Source organism: Aptenodytes patagonicus, chromosome 3 (assembly GCF_965638725.1).
Source record: "Aptenodytes patagonicus chromosome 3, bAptPat1.pri.cur, whole genome shotgun sequence".
NCBI classification, from domain to species: domain Eukaryota; kingdom Metazoa; phylum Chordata; class Aves; order Sphenisciformes; family Spheniscidae; genus Aptenodytes; species Aptenodytes patagonicus.
In genome coordinates, this window is record NC_134951.1 from 61,996,797 (window position 1) to 62,017,368 (window position 20,572).

The 20,572-nt window shown below is 47.7% G+C and overlaps 1 protein-coding gene across 2 annotated transcripts; it reads left to right on the plus strand.

Annotated features, from left to right (window-relative positions):
- Positions 1 to 1,095: 1,095 nt before the first annotated feature.
- HEY2 (hes related family bHLH transcription factor with YRPW motif 2) lies at positions 1,096 to 12,449 on the plus strand. Of its 2 annotated transcripts, XM_076335489.1 has the most exons (5): positions 1,096 to 1,272; positions 2,439 to 2,517; positions 2,625 to 2,708; positions 5,389 to 5,470; positions 10,475 to 12,449. In XM_076335489.1, the coding sequence occupies exons 1-5, from the start codon at positions 1,190 to 1,192 to the stop codon at positions 11,149 to 11,151; spliced, it is 1,005 nt and encodes a 334-aa protein (XP_076191604.1). In that variant the 5' UTR covers positions 1,096 to 1,189; the 3' UTR covers positions 11,152 to 12,449. The 2 variants fall into 2 exon arrangements, with proteins under 2 accessions (XP_076191604.1, XP_076191605.1); XM_076335490.1 differs by lacking the exon at positions 2,625 to 2,708.
- Positions 12,450 to 20,572: the final 8,123 nt, after the last annotated feature.

The window sequence follows — 20,572 nt, forward strand, 5'->3', positions numbered from 1 at the left end:
CCGCGCTGCAAGTCCTCCGTGCTGCTGAGCGACCCGCGGCTCCGTGTGTCCCCCGAGAGTCACGGTAACACGGCGGTGCCAAGGCTGGTGCCGGCGCCGCAGGGCGCCGACCGCCCCCGGCCCCCCTCGGCCAGCGTCCCGGCAGCAGGGGCGGGAGAAAAATGTCCCCGGGAAGGTGGCAAAGGGGACGGAGGGGGGACAGGCTGAGAGGGATAGTCACCGAAGGTGAAAGATTGAATTTCCGCGGATAATATATCGGAGAACAAACCACCCCGAATGTGTTTTGTCAGGAATCCGGAATTAGAAAACACAGTCCCAAACAAAAGCAAAATAAAACCCGCCTGTTACAGATCCGCCAGTAACCGAGCCGCTAAGCTTCCTCCAAGTCCTTTCCAGCCGGGATTATCGCCGTGCTTGGCTCCCGTCCCTGCAAGTGCCCGCTACCCCTCGGCGCGCCCGTGGGAGCCCTGTGGGACGGGGCGGACGGGGCCGCTCGCCCGGCCGGGCCGGGATTTATACCTTTCCCGGGATTTCTGCCTTTCCCGGGATTTACGCCACCCCCAAACCCGCGCTCCTCTCCCCTGCAAGACACCCCGCGGCATCCCAGGAGGGGCGGCCAGGGCTGCCCGGCACCGCCGGAGGCTTTGCAGGACAGGGCGGGGGGCTGATCCGGCTCGGGTCTTACGGGCCAGGGGCAGCAAGGCTCCCCAAAATGCCGGGTGGGATTGCGGGGCCGCCCCCCGCTCCGGCGGCATGGGAGGGCTGGGAGCCGGATCCCGTTTCTTCCCCCCGGAGGGCGAACCCCGGGGCTGCCCCGGAGCTCCGCGCCCCCCCCCCCTCCAGCCCCATGCCGGGGGCATCTGCCCCTCTCCGCTCCCCGCCTGCCGGGGGCCGAGGGCGGCCGGGCCCCCCCGCGGGGCGGCCGCCCGCTCCTCCGCGCCGCTCCGCGCCGCTCCGCGGTGGGCGGCCCCCCTTCCCCGTCACCCCCGGCGGGGCGGGTCTTGCCGGGGGCGGGCCGTCGGGCTTGAGGCCGTGCCGCGGCGTGGGAAAGCACCTCAGAGAGGGTTTGCCCTGCTGACGGTGCGGAGCCGAGCCGAGCCGTGCCGAAGGCCCCCCCCCACACACACCCCGGATTTATTTATCTCTGCCCCTCCCCCGGCTATAAGCTGCGCCGCGTCCTGTGCCCACGATGAAGCGACCTTGCGAGGAAACTACCTCAGACAGCGACATGGACGAGACTATAGACGTGGGGAGTGAGAACAACTACTCGGGGTAAGTGGGGCACCCCCGGCCTCCCCGGGGGCCGCCGTCTCCGCGGGCGGTGGCGGGGGCCGGGATGCGCCCCGGCATGGGGCAGAGCGAGGGGGAAACCCGGCCGGGGCGGCCCCCCGAGTGCGAAGCGGGGTGCGGTTTTGTCCCCCTCCAGGTCAACTAGCAGCTTGTTGATAGCCCCCCAAGAATTCGCCCCGCGGTCTAGCTGCCCGAGCCTCGAAATTACGCGGAGCACTCAGGTGGCTTGTGAGCCAGCAGGCTGCAGTTGATTAGCTCCGCTTAATTTGCCGGCTTCAATCAGATCTCTTCCCAAATAGCTCCTGAGCAGGCCGAACAACCTAAGGGAATCGGCGCCAGTGGGAAATGAGCTGTGGAAAGTAAGCAGGGATCCACGGTAGTTGAAGGGTAACCTCAGCAAACCCTGCGTGCACGCCGAGGGTGAGCTGTGGCCTTTGCCGACGGAGGGCCGGCCCGCCGGCTCCGCCGGGACGGCGCTGGTTTTCAAAGCTGGTCTTGCCAATTTAGAGGCACATGCACCGGAGCCCCGTCCCGTCCGCACCAGTGGCTAAATGAGTATCAAAAGCTACTGGATTTTTTGCTCGCTCATGGTGAAATAAAAACCTTTCTGTACTTGTGGGTAGTGTAGTTTTAAAAGTGGATTTTGAATTCTGTTCCTGATGCGGGACAACGCAACAGAGCCGGGCTGGGCGGCTGGCTTTGTACTCGAGCATCTGCTGACTCGTGTAGCAGTGGGCAGGAACGTCAAAACCTAGCAGGCCAGGCAGAAGCCGTGGCATCGGAGACATGTGCTTGCCACTGCTGTTAGCGTATAGAGATGGTTCACGTGGTTTTGGGTCCGGTTCTTCGGCCCGTGTTTGGTAGGCAGGGCTATGCAATGAAGACGAAATCAGCTGAGCTGGGCAGTGAACTGTCTTCAGACAGGGACTTTATTCCCGACAGAGTGTTCTGTCAATTCAACATGCATGCTGGGGCAATCCACAATGAAATCTCTCTCTCTCTAAAAATACTGTGCAGTGCAAAGCGCGTCTTCTAAGCAGTGAAAACGGCATGAGAGGGACTATGCATACTTAATGTGGTGACCTAAGGTGTCTTCGGAGAGCAGTGTCAAGTTGTGCAACACCTGACATACTTTTATTGTTTCACAGGCAAAGTAATAGTTCTGTCATTCGATCAAATTCCCCAACAACGACATCTCAGATTATGGCCAGAAAGAAAAGGAGAGGGGTACGTTGCGTTTAATTCTTTTCCCGTGTGACAATTTGCATGTGTGCTGTGATTTTGCCCTTCAACATTTTTTATAAACTTCATGTGTTTTGTTTTTTTGGGAATAGATTATAGAGAAAAGGCGCCGTGATCGTATAAATAACAGTTTATCAGAGCTGAGGCGGCTTGTGCCAACTGCTTTTGAAAAACAAGTAAGCCCTTTTTTTTTTTTTTGTAATTCTGTATCTCATCTGGCAATGTTAGTTCTCTTGTCAAACTCATTAAAATAATATTGTATGTGTCCTGATCTGGCACAAAGCAGGCATTTCAATAAAATGCTTTCTTGTGGCGAAACTATTAGAAACATAATTCATTATAAGGCTGAAAAACATTTCCATTCTTTGGCTTGTTTTTCCCTTAAGGGTAACTGTGTTCATGGTGCCTCTGTTCTTTCGATGAATTCCAGTAGTGGTTTTGTTAAAAATGCACTTTACTCCATAGTTAAAAAAAATACTCAAACCCAAGACAACTCCCCCAAACCTCTATGTCAATTAGCCTTCTGTCTAAATCTTTAAATATAATCTCCTTCACCCCTACTTTAAGAAACCTTTATTTTTTAGTCTGTATTTCAGTTGCAGACTAATCAATCCAGTTTCCTGAAAAGGGAACAGACAGTCTGGATTATTCACGTTTTAAAATGACTCTTTAGAACCAGGGCATTAGGAGAGGGAATAGGCCCACGTCGTGTGAGCCAGCGAAGTTAGTGATACGTTCGAAGACATTCAGTGAGAAAGTGTTCAGTGGGAACGCTGGAAGGATCCAGCTAACTTTGGTTCAGCTCCTTGGTCATGAAAGTACAGACCAAAAGGTTGGAATACAATCTGTTCTGTAGAAAAGGGCATTTTGTTTATGCCATTCAAATTAAATTATTTATTTACTTTTCCATATCTTGATTTTTATTTTTCGGGCTTTGATTCAGTTTTTGTTCCTGTTTTACTGGAGGTATCTGAAGATCTATGGATATGTGCAATTGACACTACATTTGAATAAAAAGGAACCAACTGAAAATAAAGAACCTGACTTTCTTGTAGTAGTAAAATAAAAACCAGAAAGTAAAATTTGAGAGCAGGATTGCAAGGTGCTGAATGTCAGTGGTAACTGCGTAGCAAGCACCGCACCATATTAGGCCTGTTACATCCCTGGTCTGAACAAAAGCTAAAAAGAAATTTTAAATATTGTTATCATGGTGAAAGCATCACTTGTGTCACCTGCAATACGCTTTTAATAACTAGTAGTTGTAACTGTGCCCTTCCATAGGTCCTGGCAAAATGGAGTGATGGAGGTATTTCCAGCTAGATAAACAGGGGCAAGAGACAACAGTTGTTTGTCCCATTCGATTGTTTACTTCTTGAAAACCACAAACGTTATAAAACAAGTCCTACAGAGCCTTTGGAAATTACCCAGCGCCATGCAGTTTTTAGCTATTAGTCACTCTCACTGAGATGGCTTGTACTGTGTCTGTGGAAAAGATGAAGTCTGAGAAAAGTGCAGGATGTAGTCGCATGTAAAATGGGGACTTCTGACCAAAAATTCACAGGCGCACCAACCTAGGAAAGCGCCGAAGGCAATAAGCGGATTGAAAAAAATGTATTGGCGTAAAAATGAGCGCGCGCTGTATTCTGTTCAGAAAGCCCCACCATTTTTCTGCAATATGCCAAGGACAAAGTCATCAGTCCTTTTCCAGCTCCTTGACATTCAGCTCACTGAAGTTTCCACGTTGGAGGTTTAGTTTCGCTTCCGCCTCCCTCCCTCCTTCCCTCCCCAAATCACAGCTCTGCTCTCCAGAGTCCCTCGCAGAGATTAGCGCTGGCGAAGCGGGGCTGCAGAGGAGGGTGTAAGCCTTACCTAACTTGCACACGTGCAACCTGGGTGAAGCCGGCTGAGGCTGCAGGACGGCCGACGGCAGTGGGGTGGCCCGGATGATAAGTAAGAGAAAAAATTGGCTTGCAGGATGCGATTCGCCGGTGGCTGAAGCTTGTGCAGCCCTGGTTTTAACTGATGCCAAGGGATGATCTCTTGCACTGGAATAACATTTGCGTGGTAAACTCAGACATCTGGGCGTGCTCCAGATATTCCAGGGAATGCTACCATGCAAAATAGTTTTATTTATAGATTAATATTGTAATACTGCCTTTCGAGTTGTACTTTATACTTTTCCAGCTCCTATTGTGGCTCTGTGAGTCACCCTCAGTAACAGAAGAGATTTTTACTGACACAGAAGCTGAACTCTTCCCTTTTCACAGTGTTTAGCTTCATGTCCCTGCAAACTAGGCCTCTCGCTAACTTAAAATACAGTGGACTGTGGGGTTGTTTTTTCAGTCGAGAATGAGGATAGAATATTCAGCAGCCAAATGACATGTTGAAAAGTAATAGGCGATAAAGAAAGAGGGATACTTCTCGGTGTGTGTCCACAGGGACACCTACTGGTAAAAGCAGAAAAAAAATGTTGCAGCAGGGTCTCCATCGATCACTGTGCAGACCTGTCCTGCCGGCTCTCCGTTTGTGTTTGTTGTTAAAAAGAAAGCCCGGAAAGTTACGTATTTCTCTCATTTCATGAAGACGTCATCTCTGCACTATCTTCATGGCCAGAGCTACGCTGAGCTATAGCCTTAATAAAGCAAAGTTGTGCTGCTGCTGCTTGTATTGCTAGACAGGAGATGGCATTAGTCCTTAGACAAAGTCTGGGAGGCAGATGCTCGCGAAAGAATTAAGCTGAGAATGTCTAACGATAGGGGAAATTGAAACCATAAGGCTGAGCTCAGTGGAAAGTATATCAAATGAAAGTTTCTAGTACTTGTAAGCCTTTGTTTATATGAGTCTCTTATCTCAAAGGGATCTGCCAAATTAGAAAAAGCGGAAATACTGCAAATGACAGTGGACCATCTGAAGATGCTGCAGGCGACGGGAGGTAAAGGTAAGGAGCCGACGGTTTCTTTTCTAATATTTGGGGAAATCTCAGCAAAAAAAGTGCTTTGAGGAGCCGTGATAGGCGTTTCCAGATTAAAGGAGTGGAAATCAATGCTAATGGCAGGATTGAACTCGTGGGAAAGAACTACTGGGACAAAAGAAGCACTTGACCCTGGGCTTGTGTTTGCTTTCATAACACTGTGGGAGTAAAGGCTTCATTCACAGGCAGCCCAGTCAGAGATTTGTTTGGGGTTTCCAAAGAGGACTGAAATCTGCACAGGGAGACAAAACAAATACACAAACACCAAACATAAACAGGAGGTTTGTGGCAACAATTGTGTAGCACAAAACCCATGCTAAACCTCATTATCCAGCAGCTATACCGAAGGAAGTGGATGGAGAGGAACTTTCATTGTTTATGTATTTTCTTTGTTCTGGAAAGACTTTTAAATGCCAGGTTGGACCGTCTCATTCGCCAGAACTAACCCCAGTCTTGCTCTGTGCAGCTCCAGGTATCTGATAAAGCAGACAGGCAGACGGCTAGCAGTGCTCTCTGCACTCGTATTTATATGTTGTATTTGTGTGTCAGAGGTCTGGCTAGCTCCCTGCTAGTGGGTGCTGGCGTTGATGCAGGGGCTGCACTGGCTGACCCACTAGATCAGCCGGCTGCCGGGAGTCGAGCGTACCTCGCTTCTGCAAGCTGACAGTCCCGAGGCTGGAGGCCAAATGATTTCAGCCACCCATGAGATATTCTGTATAGCCATGATTTTGGAACTTTTGGAGTGAAAAACTTGCTGGCCTCCTGTAAGCGCGGTCCCACGTCCCGTGCCATCGACTGTGATTACGGTTCAAATTGTTGCAATGGAAACCAGCTGATTTTTCATTGACCCATTCTGCCATATAAGTAAAGGCTAGAAAAGAGGCGGCTGCTGCTCTGTCTCTTACTTTTTCGATTAAACTCAAAAGTTTTTAGCCCATGACTGAATTACTGCTCCTTTCTGTACCTTGCAGCGATTACAGAATTCAACGTGGAATCAGTGCATGCTTAACAACAGATGGTTATAGGAAAGCATGTCGAAGGCTGGTGTTCTGTTATTTGTGAAAATTAACACCGGGCTGATGTATGTATTTTCTAGGTGTTAAGAGGCTTTTCCTAGGGGTCCATTTAAGCTTAAAATTTATGGGTAGCTTGTTCCATGAGAGGTGAAAGGGATTTTATTGCCCTTCATATAACAGATACACCTCCTGATTCCTCGGAAAATGTGCAAAATTAAATAAAAAAAAAAATCCTAATTTTTATATCTAAAAACATCCTTTAAAAAGCACTATTTAGTTGGTAAAGCTACACTTTTGAAAGTTACAAAACACCAGAATTAATCATGCTTGTGCAATTTGAATTCAGATCCTCTGTGTGTGTGCGTGATGGTGCCATCTTTAATGGCATGGTTGCGTGCTGGCTTTCCACAAGCTCTGTCTCACTTGGTGCACAGGGCGATCAACGCTCAGCTGCTGAGGGAAGCGGTGGTTGTTTCCCTTCATCCTCCCCATGCGACGTGCAGCTCAGCCATCCTAACGTCACCCCTGCTTCACGCTGCACATCGTCCCTCTTAAAAACTGCACCAGCTCCCACCCCTCTGATGTCTGCACTGAGAGTGGGAAGGCCAGGAGGTCAACCCTCCTTCCCCTGCCTCCCTACCCCAAAAAAGTATGTGGGGGATTATTTTACAACTGGGTTAGGTCGGGTGGCCCAGCTAGCAGGGCAGGGGATGAAGTGCCTGGGGTGGGAGCTGCCGGGCAGAGAGAGGTGTCGGCAGAGCCCCGGCCTCCGGCTGCAGCCAGGCAAGCTGGATTTTATTAGCAGTCCCAGGTCCTGCGGTCTCTTCCTTGGCCCACCGCCGCTGCCGTGCCTCTCCCTGCCCCGGCTGACACCGGCGTGCCTGTGGCTGCCAGAGGGCGGTGCGGGGAAGGACGAAGCGTCGGGGTGCGGGGAGAGGCGATGCCGACTTACACCCGTATGAGCCCACTGCCGCCGGGTGTGCGACCGCAGCCACCTTCACGCCATACACAGCCCTGTTTGTTGGTCGCAGGTGGCACATCAATATAACACCCAACTGCTTCACAAATACTATGACTTTATCTTCTCCTTCTGATAAGAGTAATCTCTCCAGAGATAAGCGTAATCTCACTGCATGGATTAAGAAACTTTTAAGAAAAAGAGGTTTGCAAGTTAGTACCGGGCAAAGTTTAAGCCTGCGTTTCCTGCTTGCTTAATGTTTTACTTCGCAACCTAAGTAACAGCTTTAAATATAATTTCTTAGGGTGTTTTTAAGGCAGACATTTGTTTTATTTGCAAGTGTAGTTATTCCCACTTTGTAACTCATCTTCCGAGCCAGAAACTTTTTTGGATCAGCAAAAAAATGAGTTCCATCATTTTTCCTATGGATCAAAGCTATTATCGCAGCAGGGAGAAATGGGTCCTGATACCCTTATGCTCCCCTGTGTTGAGGGCTGGGGAGAGCTCGTCCTCTTCCTCCTCACACAGAAATGGAGGACACCCACGATGGGGAATGCCTGGGGCTAAGAAAGCCAGGGTGGAGTCATCCGCTGCTCAGCGTGCTGAGCCCGAGGTGGGTACGGCAGAAGAAAACCGACGTGGCTCCCATCCCTTCTCTGCTTTTCGGAGCTGCCCAGGCTGCCGCCTCTGAGGTCCTGCGCAGATTCCGTGTTTCCGCCGCCCTGACGCAGGTGCGGGCAATGGTGTCCTGTTCAGGTTGAGTTATTATTTTGGCCTGGGGCCAGGGCTTTTCGCTGACCGTGCAAGCAAGCACAGGGGAGGAGTAATTTGTCAACAGCGAGTAGCTCGCTGGGACTTCGGTGTTGTTTTATTGCAGCTTCACTGCAAATTTAGCTTGGGTGACTGACACCTGGGTCAGCAACATGGATTAATATAGCTCAAATGACTTAACTGGTGTCCTGTGTGCAGAGCAGGTGGGTTACCAGGATAGCTGAAGGAAAACCGAGACTTCCCATTCGCTACAAAATGCCGGCATGTATGCGTGTGGTGGTGGTGGAGGATGTTCTTGGGTTTTGGAAAGAAACGAGAAACAACATTTTTAAGTCTCTCTCAGAAGGGGGAAGCTAGCAAAGGGGAAACCTGGAAAAGATAACCTTCAAAATCGAAACATAATGGAGCCTGGGAGTCCCAGCTCTCATCTCCCCTCTGTTTTCATGTCTCGGCCACCATAGGAGACTGAGAGGGAGCCAGGATCACCAGGGCTTTGGGACGGCTCATCACAGAGCCAGCAGCTCACACTCAGGGGAAGCTGGTGACAACCACATCCCCCACGTCTCCTCCGGTCCGGAGGGAGGGAGGCCGGGAAGCCCTGGCTTGAGCTGCGCGCTCTCAGGACTCCCAGGCTGGCTGACTCGTGGCCAGAGCCGGGAGGCGGCTTTGGCTGCGCGACAGCCCCTCTGAAGCCGCCGGAGGTCCTGGAGCCTCTGGCGCGGAGGCAGTCCCCATGCCAGGCTGGCTGGCACCCGAGCAGGTACCCTGCTAGCTCGCCACCGCTGGCCTGCCTGGCATTTGTTTCTCAGGAGTTCACTCAAACCGTGGCATTTTCACAGGTTGCTTGGTCGCAGTGGACCTGGGAAAAAACTGCAGGAGTCAGTGCTTGCCGAGACAAGTCCTCGACCCCTCATGCTCACCGATCTGCTGGCTGAGCCGGCATTTCTCTCGGGTTTCGTACAGCCTCAGATGAGCGAGGCAGCCTGGGTCAAAATCGCTGTTGTAATTTGGCAAGAAGGGGTATACAGCAGGCAGGGGATTTGGGGCGATGTCTATAAATGTGCCCAAGTTAATTCTATAATGCGGGCGTGCAGTGACAGAAAGGCTCTTTTCTTGCTTGAAAGTTGATAAAAGTGAAAACAACTATCTAAGGTGCTAGCATTTTTCAGAAAGACTGAGATTATTTCATGCCAGAGGGTGCAAGGCCTAATGCAGGTATTTCTGCCACATTCCTCCATAATAAGGGCACTTGATCTTTATATACTAACACACATCATAGTCACACATACCTAAAAATTTTCACTGAAAGCAAGAGGAAAAAACACCGTGCCAGCTTGGGAGTGGATAGGACATTGTTTCCCCAAGGAGACTACTTTTAAACTAAAATAGGAAAATTCCAAAAACTGGAATAGGTTTTTGTAGTTGATGAGCTGCAACTTAAGCACTAGATTTGATGCTAGACCCTTTTAGAAAGGGAATATCTTTTCATGTGCATTTAATAAGGCTTTTCTTTTTTCCAAATGCTTTTTTGTCCCAAGCCTGTGGAGCTCCAGTTGCTGTTTGTTGAAATACCTCATGGGCCATATGACTGTCAGTCTTCCATCTCCAAATTAGCAATGGCATTACATAAAACGTTTTCTCAGTAAAGCTTTTTATTGTGTGTGTGCAGAGTCATGACAAGATGTTTTTAGTTTGTAGTTAAATAACACCGTATGTCATATTGTCTTAATGACTCTGTGAAGTAGATGGGACCCCGGCAGCAGTTACAACTATCTCACAATGTCGAGAAATAGTTTGAGGGCATTACTAGGAATGCCAGTGTAGGGAAGAAAAGGCAGGGTAGTACATGCAAGCTCTCTCATCTCCAGCCTGTTTCTTTGTGTGGATAAACGTCTGGTTCAGACACACGTGCAGGGTCAATATTGCACTGCAGCAGCTTGCTGAGGAATTTCAGGAGAGGCATCGTATATCTTTTTAAGTATCACGAGTACTTATGGACTTAATTCTTTTCATTTGTATAGTCTGCAAAAACAACTGCAGCCTATTGCATTACAGGGATGGTCACACAAATCATTTACAGATCAGAGAACAAACTTTTCGCGTTGCAAATCTTAACCCGTAAATGGGAGATCTGGCGGCTGAGCGAGGACCGAGTTAGCCATGTCACCTAATGCTGGCTGGGAAACCGGATCGACACTCAATGCATCTTTTGCCCTCCCCTTGCAGGTTATTTTGACGCTCATTCCCTGGCCATGGATTTCATGAGCATTGGCTTCCGGGAGTGCTTGACAGAAGTCGCTAGGTACCTGACTTCGGTGGAAGGTCTCGACACATCTGACCCCCTGCGCGTTAGACTCGTGTCTCACCTGAGCACCTGTGCCTCTCAGAGGGAAGCCGCCGCCATGACCTCCTCCATGGCCCACCACCACCACCCCTTGCACCCTCACCACTGGGCAGCCGCCTTTCACCACCTCCCGGCCACTTTGCTGCAGCCGAACGGACTCCACGGCTCCGATGCCGCCCCGTGCAGACTCTCCTCGGACGTGCCCCCGCACGGCTCCGCCCTGCTCACAGCCACATTCGCCCACGCCGACGCCGCCCTCAGAGTCCCCTCCGCTGGCAGCGTCGCTCCCTGCGTCCCTCCTCTTTCTACCTCCCTCTTGTCCCTCTCGGCTACCGTTCACGCCGCAGCAGCGGCAGCCACGGCCGCTGCCCAGAGCTTCCCCCTCTCCTTCACCGGCGCCTTCCCCATGCTTCCCCCCAGCGCGGCCGCCGCCGTGGCTGCGGCGACAGCCATCACCCCTCCATTGGCTGTATCAGCCACCGCCAGCCCTCAGCAGGCTGGCAGCGGGGGCAGCACTAAACCATACCGACCTTGGGGGACTGAAGTTGGAGCCTTTTAAGTCCCCCCTCTCCCTTCCCGGTCCGGCTCCCTCCTCTCCCTCAGCACACGCGCGCGTGCACACCCACACCCCCACGTGCACACCCACACACGAGCCTCCGGGACTCGGCATGTCCTTCCTGCTCAGCCCGGCCGAGGGGCCGCCTTCACCCAAAGGGCCTGAGAGGTGCCAGCAAGCCCGCCGAGGAATGGCGCAGCCATCCTCGTTTCAGGCGTCAGAGAGGACACGGGATGGTATCTTCTTCTCGGTTTGTTTTGCTGGAGGCACCTTGAGGGAGCAGCAGTGGCTTTCAGAAACAGCGTGACCATATCGGCATGTAGAGGTTTCCTGGGAAATACGTAGACACTAGAACTAATAATTCTCCAGCTATGCATCCTTGTTTGGCAGAGAGCTGAGGGATCGCACCTACCGGATCTCCCCAGGCTAGAAAAAGAGTTCGAGTTTCATAAGTGCCTGACATTGAAAAAATAATAATAAAGAAATTATATATATGTGTGTTCTGCTAAAACAAATAACATTGCACAGGTATGGAAATGGTATGGGAGAGAGGGGAAATCCTGCATTCAACTTCAGGACTAGGATATCTTTCCAGTGAAGAGTGTGCTCTTGAAGGGGAGAGGGTTTTTTTAGCCAAAAGATTGCCGAGAAAGAATGTTCGATTTGACAGGCCTAGTTCTCGCTTCCTTAGTTCACTTTCTTTGTACAGACTTGCCAAATTGTGACATCTAGCATAGCATTGGTAAAAGCAATTATCTTATCAGTGCTGGGATTAATGAACGTTTCAGCACTGCCTGTGAGCCTTGAGGCACCCTTTTTTATGGCTTAAATATGGTGCTAGCTTGTATCTGCACAAACAGTGAATTTGTCATGCACCCAGAAGTAACCACCTATTTAAAGTGTGCACACTTGGATACGGTTGATTCATGCCAATACAAGAGACTCGGTGTTGCAAGAGTTCAAATTAACTTATTTAGCCGTATTTGGACATTTACTTTTAGCCGATTCTGTGCAAGATCCCTCTTCTTTTCACTATCAACTACAGGGAGAAAGATCACTCTGGGTATGAATGAAGTTACGGTAGGGACAATTTTTAAATTGGCTATTAACACGCCAACATTGTAATGTGGGTTTGATTCCAAACCAAAATGAATGTATTAAAGGGTATGTCAGTAAATTATTTTGTCAATACCCAGACAACTAGTGCTGCATAAAATGGTTTGCTTTCATTTTTTATTACAGTGACTTAAAATAACCTAAGTATTTTAATACATCCAGTCAAGAACTAGAGATTTTATGTAAAAAAAAAAAAATAAAACACAGCATGTATTATTATGCACTTGATTTCTCTGCTGTGTGGAGAAAGCAATAAGCATTGAGAATGTTAAACATTATGCAAAATATACTTTAAAATATTTGTTTTAAAAATACTGTACCTAGTCGGTCTTTTATGCATTACTTGGTTAACCTTTTTTCTATGCAAAAGTCTTTACATATCACTAATTAAACGAAGTCCTTTTTGACTGCATTTTATGGATGATTTGTTGCAGTTCTTGTTTGCTCTTGAGGAATACTCGTGGACTCAAAGTTAGCTTCTGCCACTGGTAAGAAGCCGGTCGGCTGCTCCGTCCTCTTCTGCTCCCCTTGCTCAGCCAGGGAGCCCGTCTCATACAGCGTGCTCTGAAATAGGCAGAAAAAAGCAGTCAGTAAAGGAGCATTGGTTTTCAGGCTTGTAAACTGGTTCTGCATTGACGGTACGCTTGATGATACAAACCCATCTGTCCATCCCAGAGAGCCCCCAGAATTGTTGGGGTTTCTAGGTTCAGCTTTCCTTCAGATCCTCACTAAGGGCCTGTGTTTAGAAGGGGAAAATTTCAACCCAATGACATCATTAAATATCTGGATTGAGAGAGGGTGGTTTTCTCCTCCAGTTCTGGTCTTCTAATTTAGCAGTTCTCACTGAGGCGAGGGTTTGTTACCGTTTCACCTTAGATCTGCAAAGCCCCTCTGTAGAAGGCGTGTAAAGCTCTGTCCGTAAGGATAAGCAGGAAGTCTTAGTGTCCAAAAGACACTAAAAGATTATTATGCCCAAATAACAGCTGACAAGACTGAGGCACAGAAATGGGGTGACCACCCTCCAGCCAGACAGAGACTTCATCCGTTGCCAAAATGCAGCCTCAGCTCGGTGACTCGCTCCCCATCATCCCTTTCTCCCAAATGTTAAACGTGTAACCCATCCCCTCCTGCATCAGCTGGGCTCCAGCACCCAGGCGAGGAGGGGTTGTGATCTGCCAGAACAGCATGCTGTCCCATGGAGAAAATGGACAAAAGAGGGGGAAGAAGGCTTGCTACCCCTGCACTGTAAATCATCCTTGATATTCTTTGAAGTTTTGTTGTTTGGGGAGGAATTTGACATTCTTTGGTTCAGGACACAAATGCTGTACTGCTGTAGTGGCACGTTTAGCAGCATCCAGTTCAGGTACCATTCACTTTCCGTACGAGCAGTTTCAAGAATAAAGATGACATTAGTCAACTGGGAAGTAGACAAAAAGTGGGCTTTGTTTACATGAAAAAGAGCAGGTTGCAACCCTACTTGACTTTAAGCTGTTAATTATTCACTTGCCCTCTAAGAGCCTGGTAGGAGGTCTCCCGTGCATCACACCATGTTAAAAATGGGCAGCCACTGACTTGGTTCCACCTAAAGGCTTCAATCTAATTGATGTGCTGCAAATCATTATAATTTGGTGCCCCAAATGCAACATTTTGCCCCATTCTAAAGAAAGAAATTTTGAAAAAACATTTCTGAGACTGATTAGATGAAAGCATAGTTGTTTTAGCATCCTGAAACAACGCATCATGGATGGATTTGTGCAGCCTCTGTGTTTGGGCTTATCCCATTTTCACTGTCGCAAAACAGGCCAAATTCATGTATGCTGAGTTGCTGATGTCTCCTCTATTTCTTGTTTTGTAATCTTTTGTTTTGGCTTGTTTTGTTTTGTTTTTTAATCTGAATCACCTGAAGGGACCAGCACATGAGGCAGGAGCTCAGCCTTCATACCTGTTTAGTCCTGAGCTTCTGTTGGCAATGTTACCTCTGTGACAGCGGATGAAGATTTCCCAAGTGAGAAATTAATGGAGAAGAAGCATATTTTACATATACTGCTGGAAAGACATCAGAGGGTAATAGTTTCTGATGGCTTTGGTTGTAGCTGTGCTAACAGGTCAGAGCTGAAGGAGTCTGTAATTTTTAAAACAGAGCAAGGGAAAGCTGTTTCCTTGGCATAAACAAGATCCAAAAGGTAGGACTCGTGGCTGTGCATGCGCAACGTTACTTCGGCCCTTTTCTATCTTTATTCTGCATTCAATGATGAATGGACCTGGAGGAAGAAGAACATTTGTAATTTATATAATTTAGGACTAGATCATAGCACATGAAAGCAAATCAGGCTGCTTGCTCAAAAGTAAGCAGTTGGCTTTGAAACCTTAAATTCCAGTTACCAAGAGGATCAAAGGAGGTGATGCAATTTCCTAGAATGTTTTTCTTAAGAGGAAAAAGCTAAAAACCAGTTCTGTCACTCAGCATTAGCAGGTTTGAAACCTTAGCCCTCAGCAGCGCAAATAAAAAGCACTTAGGCTGCTCTAGCTGCGGGACTAACTGTGTCACACAGCACCGGGAGAAGATGATTACCCTAGAGAGGACACGGGCATCTGGGAGGCGGTGCCGCCTGCCCTCCCTTTGCTCTGACTGCAAGTGGAGGAAATCCGGCATTAGGTATTGCCCCAGAAGAAAAACCGGCTACTGTGGCCGAGGGCTGAATGCATATATTCAGAGCAGAATAATCGTATCCTGGCTGTGACTACATCTGCCTGAACAACTGCCAGGAGGTGCCAGTTCATGCTCATGCCTCCTTAGTGTATGTAAGCCTTCAAAATGTTTGTTTGCAGCTATTCTGAAAGATGATACTTCAATTGGGTTGTCATGAGATAAGTAAAGGGCATTTACCGAAGCCTGGGGCGTGGATATTGGCAAATTCTTAGGGCCATTGTAAACGAGAAGTTTCTTCTTCGTAATACAAAAAGGTCACAAGCATCTTTTCATCAGATATCAGAAGATACCACATCAGAAAATACTACTGAAGCGTGGACTGTTACCAGCTCTGCAGTCACCAGTCTCATTAGTCACCTGCTTCTACAGGCACAGTTAGCCTGAGATCACACAAATGAGGACCTGAGTGATTTAATAGTCACAGGTACTTTTGTCCAACTTCAAGAAAAGATGAAGAAACTGGTATAGCTTTGTTGGCAAGCTTCATGTGCCCAGCCTCATTTGTGTGAGGCTACTGCCTGAACCTGAGTGTAATTTTACTTAACGCTGAAATGTTCACTTGTGCTCTGTTCCTCTGCTTCACCATTTTACACAGCAAAGAATTGTGTTTTGGAAGCTAATGTGTAAAGGTCTCAGAAGGGATGGCCGCAGCAACACATCTGACCGTGACCAGAAATGATAAGCAGAGGAGCACCAGGCAGGTGCTAGAAATGCTGGGATCTCAACTTAGAGGGTAAACCCAAGCTTTCCTGATTTACTAATGAAACAGAATTTTGACAGATAATTATCTGAAAAGAGGTGTTTTGGTTTGGGGTTTGGTTTTGGGTTTTTTTTTGGGGGGGTGCCTCTGGAATTGCTACTACTGAAAGTTGTAAAGTGCTATTAATGTGTAAATACAATCACTTAGTCGGCATTCAGTTGCCTAAATGTTTTCCATGTCCTAAGCTGGGCTCCAACTATTAGTCTGGAAGGTGCAGGTCTCCCTTGTGTCCTGTGTCACCTCTACCAGCCCGGTGCAGACGCCTGGGAAACCCAAGGTTGCTTAAGTGGCACTAAATGCATATGGCCAGGCAACTGAATTTCTCCTTCTCTATCTTGCATCATCTGTGGAGAGATAGGATTTGAAGCTTAATAATATTTTCACGTGATCTAATTTTTTTCAAAGAATCAGCCTCCTTCTCACCTGAAGAAACAACAGAACAGTATCAAAATCATTTGATGATAATGTGTTGTTATCACCTACCCATTTTGTAAAACTAAGACCAGTCAACACCTGCAATGGGCTCATTCAACACTAACTTCAGAACTTCTCTTAATGCTCTGGCTGCAGCAGTGGTGGTGATTATAACAGGATGTCAATATAATTTCTTTTTAAAGGGATATTTTTTCTGCATTCATGGTGGCAGTGCAAAGCTGGGATACGTGAATTAGTGTTGTACCCTAGAAATTCAAAAATCAGAAGCAAAAGGAAATTAATATGGGAAATAAAAGGAAATGTGTCTACAAATGTTACTTTCATGGTCTGGAGGGGCAGACTACTTTTTTACAGCTACAGCTGCTGATATTGAATTAAAGAAAAGCTAAATGTTTTAGATGATGTTTATCTGAACAGTGCTATTACTTATTCTACAGGAAAGTCCTTCTGAGGTGTTGATTTAATTTTGCTTTCCACACAGTCCATATTCAGCGTTTTTCTCTTCTACAAAGGAAAGTCTTCAGGATGCAAAAAATACCTTGATGCAACACTGAAATTGCGGTTGCAATCGCCTAACAGCTGAGAAATATTCTAACTCTGCCCAGGTCTTCATGTATGCTACACTGCAAGACCTCCTTCTATGGAATCAACACACTACTCCAGGAAAGAGTATATTACTGGAAGATGTGAAGAAAAGTGTTTTACCTGTAAAGAATACCCATAGATAGTATTCTGTATTACTGTGTGGTAGGTGAAAATCTAATAAATGACTACAAGGCAATCCATAAACCCAAGGAGACAAAACTACAATTACTTAAAGGCCTACGCTTTTTCCCCCCTTGGTTTTGATTTAACTCTGAATGCCATTTTTTTTTTCATGTATCAGACAGCCAAGTAACTTTATTTGTCTTTAGGAGAAGGACTCTCCCTCGGGAAGTTTAAAAGGAAATGTTATGCATTTAAGGTACACCTTTGCAACTAGATTAACAAGATGAGGTCTGTTGTGTGTGGACAGCTCAGTTTTCAATTACTCTTCCCAGCACAACACTTGGGTTTAATATACAAGCCTTAAAATAAAATAACATTGTTTCTCTCCCCACCCCCTCTCCTTCTGTTGCTTTCTAAATGTGTTTTGGTGGAGAAGGGAGTTTATTTTGTTTGGGTTTTCTTGCGTTTGTTTTTCTGAAGAGGCACTGGGGTGGCAAGGGGGAGCGGCGGCGGGGCACGCTGGCTCCTCGGGCACGAGGAGCATCTCCTTCCTTCTGGGTAGGGAAAGCCGCTTCCTCGCCTTTTCCCTCCCCTGCCCCCTTTTTGGGCGGCCGTCCCACCGGGCAGCCCCCTCCCCGCTTTCCCGACAGAAAGGAAAGGCAAACGGGTTGCAACCACCGCGAAAGACTGCGGTTTCAGCCGGCTGTCCCAGTCTCTCTCGCAGTGCTCTTTTCATTCCGTCGATCACAAAGGCCAAAGTGTGTGGTTTTTGATCATTGCCTCAGGTCTTCAGCCGTGATCCGCCATCACATGACTGGTGTCTGCTTCCTTCCCTCCCCCTGTTATCACGGGCCTGCTACCTGCCCAGCTACGATGACTTTGTCCCTTCATTTATTATTGCAGTTAGTGGATAAAAATGCTACAAACAGGAATCCCAAAACAAAACAAAACAAAACAAATAAAAACGTTTCTCGATACTGCTGAAAACTGACCTTCATGTGCCGCCCTGTCCTCCTTCAAGGCCTGCTAAACCCACAATAAAGATTCCCATTAGTAAATCACTATTGGATCATTAAACCTTTTTAAGGCAGTATGTGCCTTACCAAGAGAATGAAGATTACGACACAGCAGTGGCTGCTGCCCACTGACAATCATGGGAACCAACCTCAGTAATAAATCCATGAATTATCTGGCTCTCTTTGACCGGTTCTCACGCCAGAGCAGCTCCTTTGATGTGACCGTCAAAACCCAAGGATGCCCAATAGCAGTAGCCACCAACAAAACAATAGAGAAGTAATAATTCAATGTAAATATGTAAAACCTGCTTGCCCATATGCCCAGCTTTTGCAGTGGGGTATTTCTGTGCCTGTGGTTGAAACAGGAGACAAAAAAGAGAAATAAAGCCCTTTCTTTTCTGTGTATAACCTTTTAAGGGAAGAAAAGCTGGGCATGTTAGAGAGGTATTTTTTAGCTACCGTTGATGTGCATGACTTTTTCAGCTAAGGGGGGCTTCCCTGCCGCTTTTCAAAATCAGTCTGATACTTCAGCACCAATATGCACTTAAGGACTGATCCTGCAGATGGACTAAGGATGTCCCTCTGAGGGACACAGAGGAACTATTTCTCTTCAGTGGGACTATTCATATAAATAAAGTTATTCGTGCTTTTAAGCCCCTGCAGGACCAAAAATTTAGAGGATGCATTCTCATTTATCTGATTTGTAAAAATATTTAGGTGTCAAGCTCCTTTTCATTGTTTAAATATGTCAAAAATACAACTGTGCGTTAGTCTGCTTCTTGGCTGCCCACCTGTGAAGTGGGAATAGTGTTACTTAGTTTCTTGTCCTTGGTCTTCCCTAATTAGACCTCAGACTCCAGGGGAAAGATTGTCTCCACACTCATGTTCATCTTGTGAGCACCCTTAACTAGAGTTTCTGGTCCTTACCGTGAGCCTCCAGTTAATAGAAGGTAGTAGCTGTCCTGGAGCCCAGATGCTAGTGAGGGAGGCAAATTTCTGATGGCATAAGGGATGACATGGAAGACAAATACCCTTCAAACTGTATGACCAGAGGAGAAGCAGGATTTATTACATTACTTTTAAACATTCATTTTTTAACTCTTAAAGCAGGATCAGCAAACTGTAAGAGAGAGTAGGTACAAAAGATTTTAAGATACCTGGTTTTCAAAAGCACTGAAGTACCTGTAAGTACACCAACATGATGGGAATGAATAAGCAGAGGACACTAGTTCTGGGTATTGCTGTGCTGAGCTGTCACGGGGGAATCGCTGCCGTGCTTGGGGCGAGGTGACTCTTGCCTGCCTGTAGGCAGACGGCTGCCCGCTCCCACTGCCTGCGGCGTGTTTCGTGAGCTACCCACTCCAAGCAGCCCAGCAATGGAGTGCAGTCACCAAGAAAGCAGACAGGCAGGGGGTGACGGGAGCCTCTTCTAAACTTCTGTGTTTCTGAAGAAGTGTGGCAGTACGGCATATCGCAGCGAGCTGTTGCATATTGCCTGCGTTCACAGCCAGAGCCGCCAGCAGCCCCCATCACTCCTTTCTCACCAAACACAGACCGCAGGAGGTCATGGTGGGAAGCCCAGAGGTGAGCACTTCAGAACTGTGTTTGGCATGCACACAAGGGCTCCCTGTGAGCCTTGCAGCAGGCAGTGGAGTCACGGTGATAGGAGCTCGTGCTCGTCATCGCATGTGTTTCACACTCAGCTTCAGCCTGCTTACATAAGGGGAGATGAGCGCAGTGTGGTTGGAGGGATGAAAACCACCCGGCAGGCTACATCAAGATGCTCCATTTCGATTGACCTGAGGCCATTGTCCAAACACATCTGAAGCTGAGACTTTCTACCCAGCTTCGGGTAGAGAAGGAACAAACTGAAGACCATATACTGCAAAACTTCATCCTCTTACAATTAGACAGGCAGTCTCTTATCTGAACAGAGGGGAAGATCATTCCTGTTTCTTTCATATATTTTGCTGGATCCCTTGCGCAGAACTGCAGCTTACACAATACCGATTATGCCGTTTATGGAATAGAGAGTTGTCATTTATGTCAAAAAAATCCCTTGTAAAGGATGCGGGGCCAGTTTGAGTGCATAGCCGCTTGGCAGCAGAGCTGCAGAAGGCACCCTGCCGTGGCCACGCTCCACCAGTCGCCTTGGCCTCGCCTGGGTCACTGCTATTCCCTGTTACACGCAGCGGGCAGCACCACCAGCCAGAGCATGTGTTGTAATATCAATTTATAGCCTGTTATTATTTTCCTGCTTTTGGGGGAAGCTGGCACCTCCCAGCTCCGTTTTCCTGCCAGCAAGACAAAGATTAGGCACAGCATAATAACATTGTCAATACAGTTTACTAAAATGTGATTAATCAAAAGAGCACATGGGAAACAAAGCATGGAAAAGCAGAAGGTAATGATTGACTGTAGACACAAGGCAGTAATAAAAGGGGTCTAGAAAGCAGATTTTCAGCGTGTAAGTGAAAAAGTTCAGGCATTTAAAAGGATCAGAGCTCTCATAATTTCATGATCAGAGCACTTCTTAATAGGACATGGCAATTGCTCCTGTAAAAGGACTTTTTGGAAAATGGTCCTTGGGTAGTATTATCTAGATCTGTGTGTCGTAATTAAATCTGCATTGGACTTTCATTACCGTCACCTTAAATAAAATGCCTCAGTTTGGACAAA

Excerpts from the sequence above, each read along its gene's own strand:
- HEY2 (XM_076335489.1), top strand. The coding sequence starts at position 1,190 with ATGAAGCGACCTTGCGAGGAAACTACCTCAGACAGCGACATGGACGAG. Across the intron at positions 1,273-2,438 it reads AGTGAGAACAACTACTCGGG|GCAAAGTAATAGTTCTGTCA; the intron begins GTAAGTGGGGCA and ends ATTGTTTCACAG. Across the intron at positions 2,709-5,388 it reads CAACTGCTTTTGAAAAACAA|GGATCTGCCAAATTAGAAAA; the intron begins GTAAGCCCTTTT and ends CTTATCTCAAAG.